The 15,847-nt window shown below is 40.2% G+C and overlaps 1 protein-coding gene across 1 annotated transcript in view; it reads right to left on the bottom strand.

Moving 5' to 3' along the window:
• NPSR1 (neuropeptide S receptor 1) overlaps window positions 1-15,847 on the bottom strand; it is a 56,096-nt gene that overhangs the window by 14,383 nt on the left and 25,866 nt on the right. The window contains exons 3-4 of the mRNA XM_071560476.1: window positions 2,714-2,817; window positions 2,277-2,370 (exon numbers count right to left, since the gene is read on the bottom strand). Coding sequence (XP_071416577.1) covers window positions 2,277-2,370; window positions 2,714-2,817 — 198 coding nt within the window. The remainder of the gene's footprint in view (window positions 1-2,276; window positions 2,371-2,713; window positions 2,818-15,847) is intronic.

Genomic DNA, 15,847 nt, shown 5'->3' with positions numbered 1-15,847 from the left:
TGTGATGGATTTTAGCACTGTTTTCAGCCCAAAGCCATGCCAGGGACATTTTACACCTATTTGGGTTTTGTCTTTTACTTTACAGTTCTTTTGTCATCTGTTGTTTAGTTTGTATGCTGTTTGCATATACCTTTTCAAGATGATGAAATATTCATAAAATATCTTCTATTATGACTTCTCAGTTTCTTTTCCTTTCGATCTTTATTAATATTTTTTCTTAATGACCCTTTTGATTATAGAATTAGGTGCCTCATAGTTAAAGTGTTAGGAGTAGAAGGAGAACTTCTTTCACATCCTTCACTTGCTGTGCTTGTTTATGTACTTGCAAATTATAAAATATTCAACAGTCAAAGTTTGTCTTCTTAAAAACCACGTGAAGTACAAATTATTACAAGTGCTTTTTAACAGGACTCGAGGCTAGTAGCTAAACCACATTAAAAAAAAAATAAAAATTAATTGTTTGCCATTTTCTAAGCAAAATGTTTGGGTTTTTTCCCTAAAATGATATTTCAAGGCTACATGGAAACATGATTTTTAAAATCAGTTAGGAAAAACAATGTTTTTGTTTCTTGATTGAAGGATTTCAGGGGGATGAGTGTTCCATTTTGGAAATTAATTAGCCACAGGTTGACTGAGAACTGTTCATGAAGTTTCTCTGTGTCATCACAAAGGATGAAGTTTTGTAAAACTCTTTGTTTTCTATCTGCAGAATAGCTAAGAGGGCATTTCCAAATCTTCCCACATGGCACCTCTCCAAGACACAGCTGGGTGTAAAAGGTGATTATTTTATGTATATTCCAGAAAGTTGCTATCAAAAATATATATCTCTAGATTCTTCTTCTGGATTTACAGCTGCCTCCTTTTTCCCTTTGAACATGGTCTTTGCTTGTCCATCAATGTGTAGCCAAGCTTTGGTGGAGGCAGGTAAGTTTTGTCAGTGCTCATGACCTTTTTCTGCTTCCCAGAGCTTCACCCAACTGATGAGTCTGGTACCCTCAACTAGGGACGATGTCTGCTCTTCTCCAGTCTTAAAAGCAAAAGAAAAACCCTTATGGTATAGGTATAGGAAATGCATCTGGGTTAAAAAAAGGCTTTCATGAAGATTTGAGGTGAGATTTGAGGTGATTTGGTGTGGGTTCTTTTTCAACTTCAAAGTGTTTTTCAAAAATGAACCATCAAATCCTTGACTGTGCCCAGGCAGTAATTTAATAAGTGCTGCTTTTCCTGTGCCACAAAGAAATGCTGGTGGGTCTGTCTCAGCTTGCCCCACTCAGCTGGTGGGCTTATGAGCACCTGTCTTGCCTGGCACAACATCAGCAGGAACTGCTGAGCTTGCCACACTTCCCAAAGCCCACTGAGGAAACCTTTATATCAGTCTGCCTGCTCTGAAAAAGTTGATCTGCACACTGGGGAATGTGAAGTTAAATTTCACACAAGTATTTGAAGTTTTCAGATCTTAACATCTGCCAGAGCTGCACCACTGCCTCAGCTGTGGTTGATTCATAGGTTTTTAAGGCCAGAAAGGACCATTAGTCTGCTCTTCTGAATAGAGCTGCCTGGAAAAAGCCATCATTAGTCCAAAACAAGAATGATATTTGCCTTTCATTAAAGCATATCTTTCAGACCTCATGGTTCTTGTAACTGTTCTTGTTCCTTCCCACCTGCTATTTCTGTTTATTCACTCAGTGCAGCATACTAAATGCCCCACTTTGGCTCTGGAGGGAAGAAATAATTTTCTTTAAACTGTACTGCTAAGAGGTCAGGATATATTTTAGTCCTGAAAAAAACCCAACAGACCAAACAAAACAAATAGAAGAAGTTATAAGAAACAGTAGATATCCAAACTTACACAGTATATATTTTGAAATTCTTAGTAAACTGTTGTATGAATTCTCAGTACCACCTTCTCCATCCAAGTTATTTTTTAATGTGAAAAAGTAGACAATACAGCTCCTAAAGTCAGTACAGTTGTAAACATGATAGCTTTGCCCATAATTACCTTCTAAAAGTGCAAGAAGGCAATGAAAACCACCATACTTTTAAAAATGTCATTTCATTCTTTGCTAACACAATACTTCTAAAAACTGCTGAGGGCTAAGTGGAGTTTAATAAATCTTGAAACCGCAGTTCCTTTGTAACTTGGAAAACTGTAATGGATTTCAAATGTAGCTACAGCAGGAATAAATAATTCATCACAACAAGGTTTAAGAATTTGGAAAACTAAAAAACTCTCCAATAATATCCATAGTAATAAGAAGGCACAGAGCTTCTCCTACCTCCTTGCAAGAACTTCATTGGGTAAACTATGGCATGATACCGGTCTATGCTTAGTGACACAAGGACATAAGTCGAGGCATAGAGAAGGACCACCTGGGGCAGAAGGCATAACAAAACAGCAGGTGAGAGAAATTTGTTGCAGAAAATGATGTCAGCGAGAACTCTGAATTAGGAATATTTGAAAACTTTTACTGAAAAAAAAAGAGAAAAAGCAAAAAAACCCACCTTGTATATTCACTCAGGTATTTTTCCTTTACCTTATCTACAAAATTTAAGATTTAATATGCTTTAATTAAAGTGTTTCAGCTTTAAATGAACATTTTCAGCATTTAGCACTTTACTGCTAGAAAAAATTCTGTACAGCAATTTTTGGGGTTTCCTGCTGTGGGGACACAAAGCACAGCAGCTTGGGCATGCAGGGGAGAGTTTTCCATACCTGGAAGTAGCGAACAACTCTGCAAACAATATCAGGAGCCATGAAATCGCCAGTGTAGCGCCAAATGATGTCAGTCATTATGTTTATGAGACCTGTGAATGAATCTATAAAGAAAAATAACTGAAGAAGCATTGAAAGGAGCAAATACATGAGTGCAGGTGAGCCACAGAGATGTACCAGCTCCCCCAATCCTGAGGGCAGCCAAGCCATGACTCATCTGCCCAGAATGGTGGAGGAGCTGGGAAAGCCTTAGTAAACACTCAAAGGTTTGTACATTTATTTTCTTGTTTTCGAAATTTACTACCCAATCCATTCAGGTCAACAGCAAGGTTCCTCTAAGCATGGCAGCCCACAGCTGGATTCCTGGGAGCACAGCTTGCCTCTGCCCTCTGAGCTGCAGTTCAGCCTGGCTGGCACTGCCAATGGGTCAGGCAAGCTGTGCCCTCAGAGTTCCTTTCCTCTCCATTGCTCGCAAAGGGATGTGAGGTGGCCAGCCACGCCACTCCTAGGGCTGGATGCAGGTCCTGCTCTATACCCACAGTTAAACCAAAGAGGACTAAAATCAACTAAGATCATTACTCCTCAAAAAACAAGTTGCTTTTTCTGTGAGTAGAGGCACATAAAAAATTCCCTGTAGGTGTTAATCTAAACATTTTAGGCTTGTCAGTGAGAGATATGGAAGGGACAGCCTGGTGGGCCTGATCCTGCAGTATGACAGGTTCACTGCCATACACAAAGGATCACCAGGTTTTCCATGAGCTGTGGATGAAAAATATAGCACTGGAGAAGCTGTAGGTTAGTGTCAGAAGGTGATCCCAGCTGTGCCAAACATTGGACTACTTAACGTCCTTTTTTCTTTCTCTGTTATTTCAATAAAAACATCTCCAGCAAAAGTACCTGGAGTGATAACCAAATGCTGCTAAAGTTAGCGGAAATTTTGTCAGGATTTAATTTGCACACTTTATTAATTAATGACTAACTCAACCTTGTCAGCTTAAAGTTAACCTACTTATGCCTGTAGTTTTACCTTTGGCAAATTAAATACACCTCAGGCTATTTTTTTCTTTTTTTTTTTTTTCTGGTAAGAAAATCTAAGGACATATTCCAGCCTTTGTTTTGCTTATTGAACAAATGAGTCCTCACAGAGATGCAGGTTTTGCAAACAAATTGTAAGAACTGGCAGTCATGTTGTACATATGAGTGATATTAAATTTTGCCTTTAAAACAAAATTCTCTTGCTGTAGAACAGGACAAATGTTTTAGAGTGCAGTCCATGGAAGAAAATGTGCATCAATCCAGTGTCCTGCCACTTTAAGTAACATGGCATATTGCTCTTCTTGTGCAGATTACCACAAAATGGGAAAGCGAGTTAGGAAAATATTTTATGCAATTTGTCAGAGCAGAACAAAGCAATAGGAAGAAATAGCTTTAATCTATATTTAAAATAATTGAGAGTAATGAGGTGAAGTGTTTCATTTTGACACCATTATTTTACACATTTGAAAATCATGTCTAAAGTTTAGTGTGATAAAGGTATTCTAACCCACAAATCAGAGAAAGAAGGATATCTTAACATCTTTAAATTTTTTTTTGAGAAGTAAACAGTTTGAGCGAGTACTTCCAAGCAAACAGACATGGATTTGCAAAATCAGTTTCTTCTAAGCCCTTTGAAATTCCAGAAATTCCAGATATTTCTAGCCTGAAACTGTGACCTCAGCTTAATGCTTCAGAAGAAGCAACCTGTTTTGCTTCACTGGAAAATGAGGATAATTTTTTCTGTATCAGTAACTCTTTATCTCCTCATTTTCTTCTTTCATTTGTCTTCTCTTTTTCTTCAAGCTCAGTTCAAAATTAAATTAGTGTAACTACATTGGCCCTCTCCTTATGACTTTATTGTTCAATTAATGCCAGTTTGCTCTTTGCTATCACAGTGTTTCCCAACCTGGTCTTTTCTCTCCTCTCTCTTCCCTTGCCTGCAGAGAGAGGCTGGATCAGAGATGACCTCCAGAAGAAAGGTTGTGGTTTGAAACTTTATGGTAAACGTTGCTTATTGATTAGAATGGTTGCACAAGGAAAGATTGTTCCTCTGATGAGTATAGTAGCTTTAAGACTTTACTGAAAAGACTGTAGGTGTATATTATTAAGGTGGTCTTTGAAAAAACCACAGATCTCAAGTGTTTCAAAAAGTGAAACACATCCTCCAGCAGTGGTTCCGACCCATCCCTTCCCCTTTCCTTACTCTTGAATTATTGATTCGTATTCTCTCTCTCTCTCTCTCTCCAGTAATGAAATATTCATTGGTTCAAAGCAATACACATCAATAGAGATTCACCTCAGGGTATCCTCTGACTTTTGATGGTCTGAGCATCTGCCAAGCAGGTGCTCAATGGGGGTTCAGCTTTCCTCAGCAAGAGGAGTGCGTGGGGACTGCCCTCTCTCCTACCAATCTCAGTGCGCTCAAGAGGAAAGGATGGGAGAAGGGACAGCACTTCAGCTGTCTGCTCTTTTCCCTCTTCTCACTGCCATTTTTCTATCCCTTTCCCACACATCAGGAGAGTGCTTTGGAGGTACACCCTACAGCTGTGGTGGAAGAAGGGGCAGCATCTTGGTGGTTTCCTTCATGTAAGCAATTTGGGCAGTCCCAGTAGCTTATGCCCACATCAGCTTTTTAGTTTGCATCAAGAGTGTGGTTTTAACCTGTGGGTGGCTCATGTGATGGAGATCCATGGGGTGATGAGCCTTGGCTTCATCTTATGCTCAACCCAAAGTATTCTCTAGGGGTGCCTCTCATGCCTACACCAGGTAGCTGCCAACCAGTGCTCAGGCTGAGGGACCATGGAGGGGTTTACTCAGCCGAAACAGACGCCTCTCCATAAATGCGGAAGGTCTTTTTCATACTGCAGGTATGCATCTCTGTCTTTTTCATACTGCAGGTCTTTTCCTCCTGTGTGGCATTACTACAAATATATCTCTAGCCTTAAGTACTTCAGGAACTTTAAAGACAGCTCAAAATTGTCTTTCCCTTGAGAGCCATTGAGTGAGGTTTTTCAGGTGACTGCAGAGGCTTTTAAACTTCACATCTTCTTTGTGCTGTCAGCCTCAGCTCCTCTCCCCCAGCAGTGTTTTAAAAGCTTTGTGCTGAGTTTTCAGAATCACTGTGAAGGGCTCAGCATGCTTCTCTGAGTGCGTGGCCCTGGGCACAAAACACACGTGCGTGCCAAAGCCAGTGTAGACTGCTGTGAGTGTGTGCCAAGTTTAGTCAGATTTCTCAATGCCTTTTCATTAGACACACATTCTTCCATGCAGCATCCTCATGCCCTCCTCAGCTTTTAGAAATCTCTCTTGTCTTTTTGATCCTAAAAGTACCAGACTAACTTTTCTCACTTCTTCAATCTCCTGCTGCTTGGTCCAGGAGGCGTCCCTGCAAAGCACCAGAGTCTCTCAGTATGACACAACTGCACACACCTTTAGGGAATTTGGCTTGCAGACACAGATTACTTTATTTAGGACCACCAAGTAAATACTGTGCCTTGTGCAGGACACCAGACAGCATGCAGGAAACATTATGTGCAAACTGAATTCCTGTAATAGAGGTTGGTGTGTGTAAGTCATCTGATTTCAGCAGATCATGTTCCTTGGCTGCTTTTGGCAAGCTTACACCTCGATGCCTGACACCAGATGACATCACTGACATCCTAAGTGATGAGTTTTCTGTACCTGACATTAAAGTAGCTGATACATTGCTCTAAACCTCACTACTGCAGCACTCTTTATTAATCTGGTGGCTTGCACATTAGATACTTGTGTTCTTTCACTGATGAATGTTCTTAGGCCAAATGGCAGCAAAATAATTTGTGAAAACTCTGCTAATCAGCTTTCACTCATAACTGTGTGCAAGGTTGTCATTGCAGATGCTTTTTAGTGCTCTTCTGCATTCTTTTACTAAGAAGTGGTGTGTATACTGTGTTTCTGTGTAAATCATTGCTAGGCAACACTGTGGTTATAGGATCATTTGCTTAGAAAAATAGGTATGAAATCAATTAATTAATTGTATTCTCTTTTGATACAAAAAAATGTAAAATACATAAGCAAGTGATAATTTTTTACTTTAAAGCCAAATGTATATTCACAGAAGGATGCAGATGCAATGATTCCTTGTTGAAGAAAAGACATGGCACTAGTGTGATAGGGATGGGAGTACTTTATTCTTGATAGGAAGCAGAATCTCTATGAACTAATGAAAAAGAAAACTTTCATGAGATTTCAATAGCAGAGAAAAGTAGAGGGAGGTAGGGAGGAAAGATGTCTTTGCCTGGGCAGAGGGAATGAAAAATGGCCTCTTGAGGTTTGCAAAACTGGACAGCTCTACAACTCTTCATCTTCCTCCTCCCTGTCCCCAGCATGGCCACAGCCAGTACTCAAAGAGAAAACTAGTGTCTGCATTGCACTAGTGTCTGTCAGCATTTCATTTACCAACATTTATCAGAAAGGCCAAAAAAATGCCTGAGGAGAAGCACCCCTTGTTCCCAGAGGCAACTGAAACACACTGAATATAGTGCTACAGCATCTGTTGTTGGGAAGTATGTCAGGTACTGAAACAACTTGTGAAAATCCTCAGCTCTAAAGACCAACAAAACTCAAGTTTCCATCATGCTCAGCAAAATCCCTTTGAATTTTTTATGGGCATGACTGAGTCCAGGCATTGCCTCTGTGCATGTGAGCCCAGGAACCACTCGGTTCAGGAAGTGGTTGTAGTACCTCATGTGGTGGGTGATGCCTCATTTGACTGAGGAGCTCAAAAATGTGAAAAAGCAAACACTGCCCTTGGAGGGACAAGTCTGAAGATGGGGTTGCTGTTGCTGTGAGTGAAAAAAAAAATTGTGTCAAAAATCTCTCCACAGAGATAAAAGTCCATTATGGAAATCAAAGGGAGGTAATTAGTGATCTGGCAAAGGAATACAGACATGTTAAAACTGTCTTAGTTAATACGTTCATAGAAATTCGTTGACTTGATGGCATTGCCAAAGGGATATGCCTTGTGCAGACTTCAGAATATTTCTTTCGTTACAACTAAGGAGATTAAGAAAAAATCTGCACTAGCAACTCTGCATGAACATATCTCTATTATTCTATTATTAGTACTGACACCATGCTTCTCTTAAGACACTTACCCTGAAGATGCTGCAAGTCTTTTCTGTCAGAAGTGGAGAGCAGATTGCTGGTAAGCTGGGGTGGTTTAAAAAGCTCCATGTGCCATCTCAGCTGCAGTTTCATAATTTCCCCCAATTAGAACAGCTCCATTAAGCTGGATGTGGTGATCCATGACTTCTTGGTGAATCTGTGCCTCTTACTGAAATTTCCTCTCTCTTTTCATGTCATTTACAGAGGCATATTTTGTTCTGTTTTGTTGATGGCACCAAGCTGCACAAGGCACCCTAACACAGTATGTAAGACAGAGGGTGAATGCTCCTGATCAGGGCTGAGAATTTCCTACAGCTCTTGTTTTTTTTTTTTTTGACCTCCCAGTGTGCATTCCTGTCACCTACCACTGCCCAAAGAGCACATCCTCTGGAAGCATCAGAAGCAGCAGTTTACTAACCCCTGCCTGCAATGGGGTGGTAGATCCTTAAAAACAAAAGTGGTATCACTGCTGTATGACAAAAATAAGGTCCTGTCCATGATTTTTCAACTGATGAGGCAGCCATTGTTGATCTGCCTTTGCTGCTCTGTATCACACTTGATGTGCTGTCAGCTAATAAGAGTCAGAGCTGTGAACTTGCCTTGCAAGTTAATAAAACTTATAGCTGAGTTTTTATAGACCTGAAGGTGCAAGCAATTTAAATTAAGCATTCTTAGGGGCCCTGAAGGTTGATTTGAGGACAGACACAGGGCAGAAGCTGCCCTATCTCCTGCAGACACCCCTGCAGCTTGTTTCATTACGTTCGTACTCCCACTCTTCTCATGGCCTGTGCTTTCCACTTAAAACATTACATGTGGCTTTGCAAGTATTCACTGCTCTAGAAATAATTTTGTGGTCACCTTAGCCAGAAAATAGACCAATCCCTCTGCTCTAATTCAGCAGCTGGTGGTGAAATAGGTTATGTACCTGCTCTGGCAACTGTAGGACAAGATACTTGCAAGATACTTTAGAAGATGTTTTTTTCAAATTATTATATTTTAGGTCTTTAAACACTGAGCCCCAAGAGCCTGATGTGTTGCTTCTCCATGCAGTCATGGTGCAGCGAGAGATGCATGTGGAGCAGGGGTGAGTGCTAGGGGACTAGGTGCAAGAGTCACCCTTTGATAACATATTTGTCCTCTCCTTGATCCCTCCAGATGCGTTTGTCTGAGTTTGTGGTCGTTTGCAGTCCCTTGCTCCAGCATTATAGAGCATCTGGGCACCATGTTGGAGATGGGGCCAATGAGGGGGATGATTGGCACTCCCAGGGGCTGCCATGAACCTGCCAACTATGAGTTTAAGTATTTTAGAAGTGTTGGTGTGAAGGAGATGTGGTTGTGCTTACACGGTACAAGGATCCCAGCTCTCTGTCAGTGTCTCTGGCAAAGGGATGGAAAGTGTGAGCTGAAATTTGGGGTGCACTAAGCTTTTTTTGGGATCCAGCAAGGACACACGCAAGCACTTTGTTCCATTGCAATGCTTTTGTTGGAGCACACGTGAGGCAGCAGGTTTTTCACACATACCAACAATGTGTAATAATGCCACTCTTGAGCGTTTTAACCTTCAGGCCTGGCATGCTGAAGTGGAACACAAAATGAAATGGATGAAGAAAACCCCCCTTGAAAATTGTTAAAAGGATTCTGGTTCAGTTCAGCTGTTAAAACTGAGCAGATTTTCTTAGTGGCAGAAGTGTCACTTTCTTTCTCTTTCTGGCTCGTAGGATGTGACAGGAAATTTTGTTGAACTGTGTAAGCATCTTATTTATTTATTGCATTTCTTATATTTCCAATCTGGGATCTGCTTTCTCAAGAGATGAAGCAGGCCCTGTTAGGCTAGATGTTGTAAAGGATAGATACAGTGATGCTAACGTCTGACTCCATAGTTCATCCAGGTTGAAAGATGAAGGGCTGAGATAAACAGTACTGCACAATGTCAACTTCTTAAGAAACAGCACTTGAAAGAGAGCTGGAGAGCAGGTCTCCAAGAATAAAATTTCAACATCCCCTACCATTCAACATGTCAAATGCAGTGGAGGGCGGGCAGGAGAGAGGGCTTGTTCACCACATCAACAGTAGTCTTATCATTTGGAAAAACTGGCTCCTCCCTTAAAGGTGAAGAATGGTTGGAGAATTGTTTTCTTGTAAACCCAGCATGTACTATGAAACAGTCAGAAGAGTAAAGGCAAATAATTTCCATTTGAATGCCCTCTTCTTCAGACCTCTGCAGATACTGTAGTTTGGGTTTGGCAGTTCCCCTCTATGGGGAATGTGCAGCAGCAGATGAAGTTGATAATTCTGAATGTTAGGACAAAGTTTCCACTTCCCATCTTATGCCACTTGGACGTAGATGAGACCATTACTTACTAGATCAAACTTCTTTTGTTGTATTCAATTGCTCAGTAAGACATTCTGTGTAAAGAAAGAACCTCTTTTTAGCAGGCAGTATAAAATTGACTGAATACAGTTTCACAGTGGGGTTTGAAGGGTGGACAATGTTTCACCAGGTGTTTAAGCAAGAGGTAACAACAAACCTGCAAAAGACAGTTTCTGTTTCATTGAGTCCTGTGGCTGTAGGTTTTGAAATAGGAATGAAGCTTCTCTAGGTATATGAAGATGTGACTCATGCATGCCTGAATGTGGAAGAAAAATTTAAGCAAAAACAAGTGTTCCATCACTGTTATTTACCTGTTGGGAAAGTATATTTCACATACAAATCACGAATTTAACTCCCCTTCTCTCCTTTGGGCAAAGAAGAACATGTAGAAAGAATAAAAGCAGTCTCAGTGTAAATGCAGAAGATACATTCTTATAGATCGGTTTGTCTTATTTAAAAACAGGAAAGCAAGGATCTGCCTCCTCAAAAGACATAGGAATCACAGTGTTTGTAATTCATTGATTTTTTATTTATTTCAAGTTATGCCGGTACTTTTGGCATTTTCCAGAAGAAAAAATGCTTCCAAGATACTAAGTACCAAACAAGTTCATTGCATATTGCATGCTGCAGCTCAATTTTTGTAGAACCTTAGGCTTGCCATTACAGAATAGTAGAACAGTGTTCATTCCCATTTTTGTACCCGCTTTTTCTCCCCTGGTGTTCGCTGATAGCATGAACAAAAGCATACTGCTAGGATTCATTGGTGAATTCCTTTGAAAAACCATCATGTGGAAAAGGTAGAACATGAAATGTATATTGAGCTGCTTTCAATTAAACCTGCTTCAATGCCAAAACAGGCTGAAAATTCATTACGTGTGGTCTGGATCTCATTCCTATAATTGAGCTGAACTGGGCCAAAATTTGGTCTTATTAGAACAACTAAGTCTCTCTCGTGCCATATGTGTATCTTTGCCCTGAATTCCATAAATCCTTTTAAACATTTGTAAACATTTGGTAACCAGCTAGGCACTAGAGTTAAAGGAAGTGACTGTCCAGAGAAAACCTGTAGAACACATGAATGGGGGTCAGACAGATTGCAGGGTGACAAAGTACCACATGAAAAGTTTGGATGTATAGTCCTAAAGCCCTTTGGAAAAAGGGGTAAAAGGAAACGTGTGTTATTGTTGGTGACACAAAAAGAATCTAACTCAGAATAATAAATAAATATCACTGCTTTAATGTGCAAGAAGCGACTAGAAAAACCTCTATCTTCTTAACGTAACTTTTGGTTTCAGTGCTTTTTTAGCACATGGAAAGGCTATTTCCAGCATAATTTCTCTTTGATTGCAATTAGAAATGCTGCAGTACAGATGATGGAGTAAAAGATGTTAATGATGTATTTGCACATTTAATGCCAAAAGTTTAATGTTATATCTTTTAACGAGAGCTAATGAGATTCTAAATGATGATTCCAAGTGTGGTCATTATGGCCATGCTGTTGGCAGCATCGTGCTCATGCAATCCTGCTTCTCAGTATTTGCTGCCAGACAGAAATCTCCATACACTTGCCTTCATTTAACAATAGAAGTCAAACTCTCATGGGGAGTGACTGCAAAATTAATGTCCCCCATGCCAGACGAAAATCCTGCCTGTACATCCATCAGAGAATCAAATAGATATCCATATAATTTACAGGCACCGTGTTTTCCAAGCAATTCAGAAAGAAATTCACTTTCCCCCTTAATGCTGAAATGTTGGACCCAAAGGATTATACAACTTGTCTGCCAAGCACCTTTTATTAAAAACAAAAATAAAACAAACATAGCACAACTGTCATTAGGATCTGAATGTTTGAAACAGGCTGAAGGTAGGAAAACCATAATCAGTCCTTCAGGACCACAAAACAATTCTATAGCTGTCAAAACAAGAATTAAGGCTTCCTATAAACTGGCATAAATTGGCACAGCAAAAGCTGACTGCTGCTGATGTAGAAAATACGTGTTTCAGGCTGTTGACTGCCATATGTATCTATACACCATACTCAGGGCTACCACTGGGCCACAGGAAAGGTTATCAAAATATCAGCCATCCTCATAATGCCTGCTCTTTCTCTGCAACCCCCCCAGAAACCCCGAGTTTACCTCTTGCCCCTCATGTTTCCTTGTGCCTCATCTTGTGTGACAAGTGTGATAAGAATAAAACCCTAACCTAACCTAACCTAACCTAGCCTAACCTAACCTAACCTAACCTAACCCTAACCTAATAAACCTTCTTGTCCTCTGTCTCATTCAAAAAATGTGTCGCTTTGAAGAAAGTAATTTATGAAAATTAAACAGGAGGACCAATGTTTTGCCAGCTAGACTTAGAAATGCTGTGATCTGTTTTCCCAAAGTAGGGTACTAATATGAACAAAGGCTGTGCCTGTGCCACCCACACCCCCTGTCCGTGGGCTCTGGCACTGCATGGACCTGGTGCATCAGATGTTTGTCTGTATGACCAAGTCAGACCTCTCTGACAATGCTGGATGTACACTCCTTCCCTGGGGCTCCAAAGTGTTCAAACTGAAACTGATATGAGGGGACAAAAAGCCTCCAAGACCCACACAGAGTTTTGCTAAAAGAGACTCTAAAATTTTCCCCCAGAATCAAAAGTCTTTGGATTTCAAGTGATTGTCAGTTTGAGAGGTAAGCCACCCAGCAGCTGTGTCAAGGTTGGAATCCCAGACCAAAACTGAAACAAAAGCATGCTAAAATCGTAAAGGAAATTAGTTTTTTTTCAAAATGTCTGGCTTCTTTTCCTGGCCAAAATGTATGAGTATCTTTGAGATTAATAACCAGATATTTGGATTTTCCCTGCAGGTGATTCACTGAGATTGATGAGTATGAAGAGAATAAACAATAACTCCAATTTGAAAACTAAAATCAATTTACTTGTGTCTTTTCCACATCCTCTCAGTCAGCATTCTAGTAAAGTACTTCTGAAACTGGAATATCTACGAAAATAATGAATGAGTATGAAGTTTTGTATTTATTTACAATTCACATCAAAAATGTAACTCTGTGGGAAAAGCTTCATGAAGATGAAAGTATCTTTATCTACTTATGAGGCAATGAATGGTTGAAAAGGGATGTGAGTATTTTTAGAATCCTCTTAGAATCATAGGATCATTTAGGTTGGAAACGACCTTTAAAATCATTGAGGAATAAATAACGTAATCCACAGGCCGTATAAATTCAGCAGTCTGATGAATTTGTAATCCCTATCTTTTCAAGAACATTTTCTGCAAAGCACAGAAAGTGCATTGTTGAAATATTGTTTGCTAAAAACAGTGCTAACCTACCAAAGCTCTCATTTGCAAATGTATTTGGTATATTAATGAGTGGGTGTTTAGGGACTTGGAAATGCAATTGAAAATGTGTAACACTGTCTTGCAAGAGTGGGTCGTCTGTTCATTTGTGACATTTCAGGATGATCAAACTAATCTTGAGCAGGAGCAAAATATTTTGCTTGTGATATTATCTGCACTCAAAGAGGTCCAGTGAAAGAACTCAAAACCATATTCTTTTACAGATCCTTTCAAATTTACATTGACATTATAAACCTTGTAAGTGAAGCACAGTTATCTAAAAAATACCTCAAAGGGGCATGGTTTTGGCAGCACTGCTTTGTTTTTCCAAAGGATCTTGTTGAGTTGATTTTTTCCAGTCTATTTGTATTAGCTGGGTAGAGCATTCACAGAAATGCAATTGTGTATTGTAATTTCACTTTGATCACAGTCATTTTCTTTCTTGTGTCTCCCAAGCACTCTTCTAGAAAATACAGCAGTAATGGTATGCAGCAGTGGATATTGAACTGCTTGCAAGCCACTCAGGGAGCTCATAAAAACATTATTAAAAGGCAAATGCCCTTTGTGCTCGTAACTTCTAAACCACACATGCTGAAGTGCCTCAATACTTCTAATGCATTGTAATATATTGGGATGTGCTCTGTTGGAGTAAGTGTCATGGCTTTCCAGCTGATAGCTCTTGCTCCCCTGTCAGTCACTGGTTTGATTTGCCTCTGTCTCTGCCTCCAGTTCAAGAAGTCAGTTGTCTAAGTGTGGTTTTCTGGGAATTTCAATGACTGGCAGGTAGCATGTATATTCATTCTGGAGTCATCTCTTGTCTCCTACAGCAGGAACTTCTTCAGAGCATGCTGAAGCATCTCCCTGATACTAGTTGAGTGTCCTCCTCACAAACCATGGAGGCTCTGGGGATGCCCAGCTCTGCAAAGGTGCTCTAGCTCAGCTGCTCTGTGAATGTGTCCCCAGAGTGAGAGTTCTGGGAGACCTGTGAAGGCCACAGAAGTAAAGAGTGCTTTCCATGCGCAGGTGCTGTGTGTGCTTCACCAGGTAGAATAATAATGGAGCCATTTTAAAGATGTCTTTGATGTTCACTGAGGAAGTGATATAGTGCTTTAGTTTCTGATTGCATTAAAGAGCAAGCTTCCCACCTCCTAAGGTTATCCCTTGCTCAACAACATCCTTGAATGTGATGTTCAGACATGAGTTTTCTTCTTTATCTAAAGAATTGGGAGCACATCTGAGGATGTGCTTTCTCTCAAAACCAGACCCTGTGTGGTGATCTTTAGCCATCCCCAGAAAAAGAGGAGCAATAACACTTGCTGTAGAGTTCAAGAGCTGACAATCCTTGTAGTGCACTGGGGACTTTTCTCGTCATGGCAGGTATATTCTTTTCCTTCTTGTAGATTTCTTTTTCTCTAAGTTTTGCAGTAATTTTCCTCATCTTTTTTGATTCTTGCCTGTTTCTGCTGTAAACTAATCTTTAACTGCGGTGGTGAGTGTGAGTGCATCCCTTAAGGAAAGCTGTTTTGGAGTTCTACCTTAAAGAGAACAGAGCTACCTGGAGTATGTGTGGTGGCTTGTGACCAATGAGAGGCTGTGGTGTATGTAAGGTGAATTGGTTAACCAATTATGTGATAGCTTGTTAGATGTGAGAATGCTTAAAAGGTGTGGACATTACTGCGTGAGAGAGAGATTTACTAGGATGTGAGGGTGAGTCACATCTAGATCTACTGATGTAATAGGAACTAACTTCTTCTACTATGAGCTATGAGAACTGTCTGTTAAACTATCTTGAATAAACTCCCTAAGTTGTGAGCCTTCTGATCAAGCCTTCTGATGACTGCTGTGCCTGAGCTCTTCTAACTGTGAGTCCACAGCCCAGCTTGGTGTAGGGGGCTCTCCCTAGATTTAACTTTATACTGGGTCCAGGTTTTGTAGTTGAAGAAGTCTCTGCAAAATTGCAGTAATGAAGGGTGCAGGACTTGTTGGAATATCTAAGACCTTCACCCAGACAACAGGTACCATTCCAGTCAGTATCAAATTGTCAACACATGATTTATTTTTTCAGTTGGTCTCAAGATTTTTATCCCAAATAACAATTTCTTCACTGGCATATGATTTTCCCCAAAATGGAAATTATTTTTCCTTTTGGTGTATAGTCCCCCTTTCAAAATGAGTAAACTTTACTGCCTTAATTTTCTCCCCTCCACAGCTCTCCTCACCATCCTCCACCTCCAGC

This window comes from Pithys albifrons, chromosome 7, assembly GCF_047495875.1.
Source record: "Pithys albifrons albifrons isolate INPA30051 chromosome 7, PitAlb_v1, whole genome shotgun sequence".
NCBI lineage: Eukaryota > Metazoa > Chordata > Aves > Passeriformes > Thamnophilidae > Pithys > Pithys albifrons.
The sequence above is the reverse complement of the archived record's forward strand: the minus strand, read 5'-3'. Positions and strand labels throughout refer to the sequence as shown.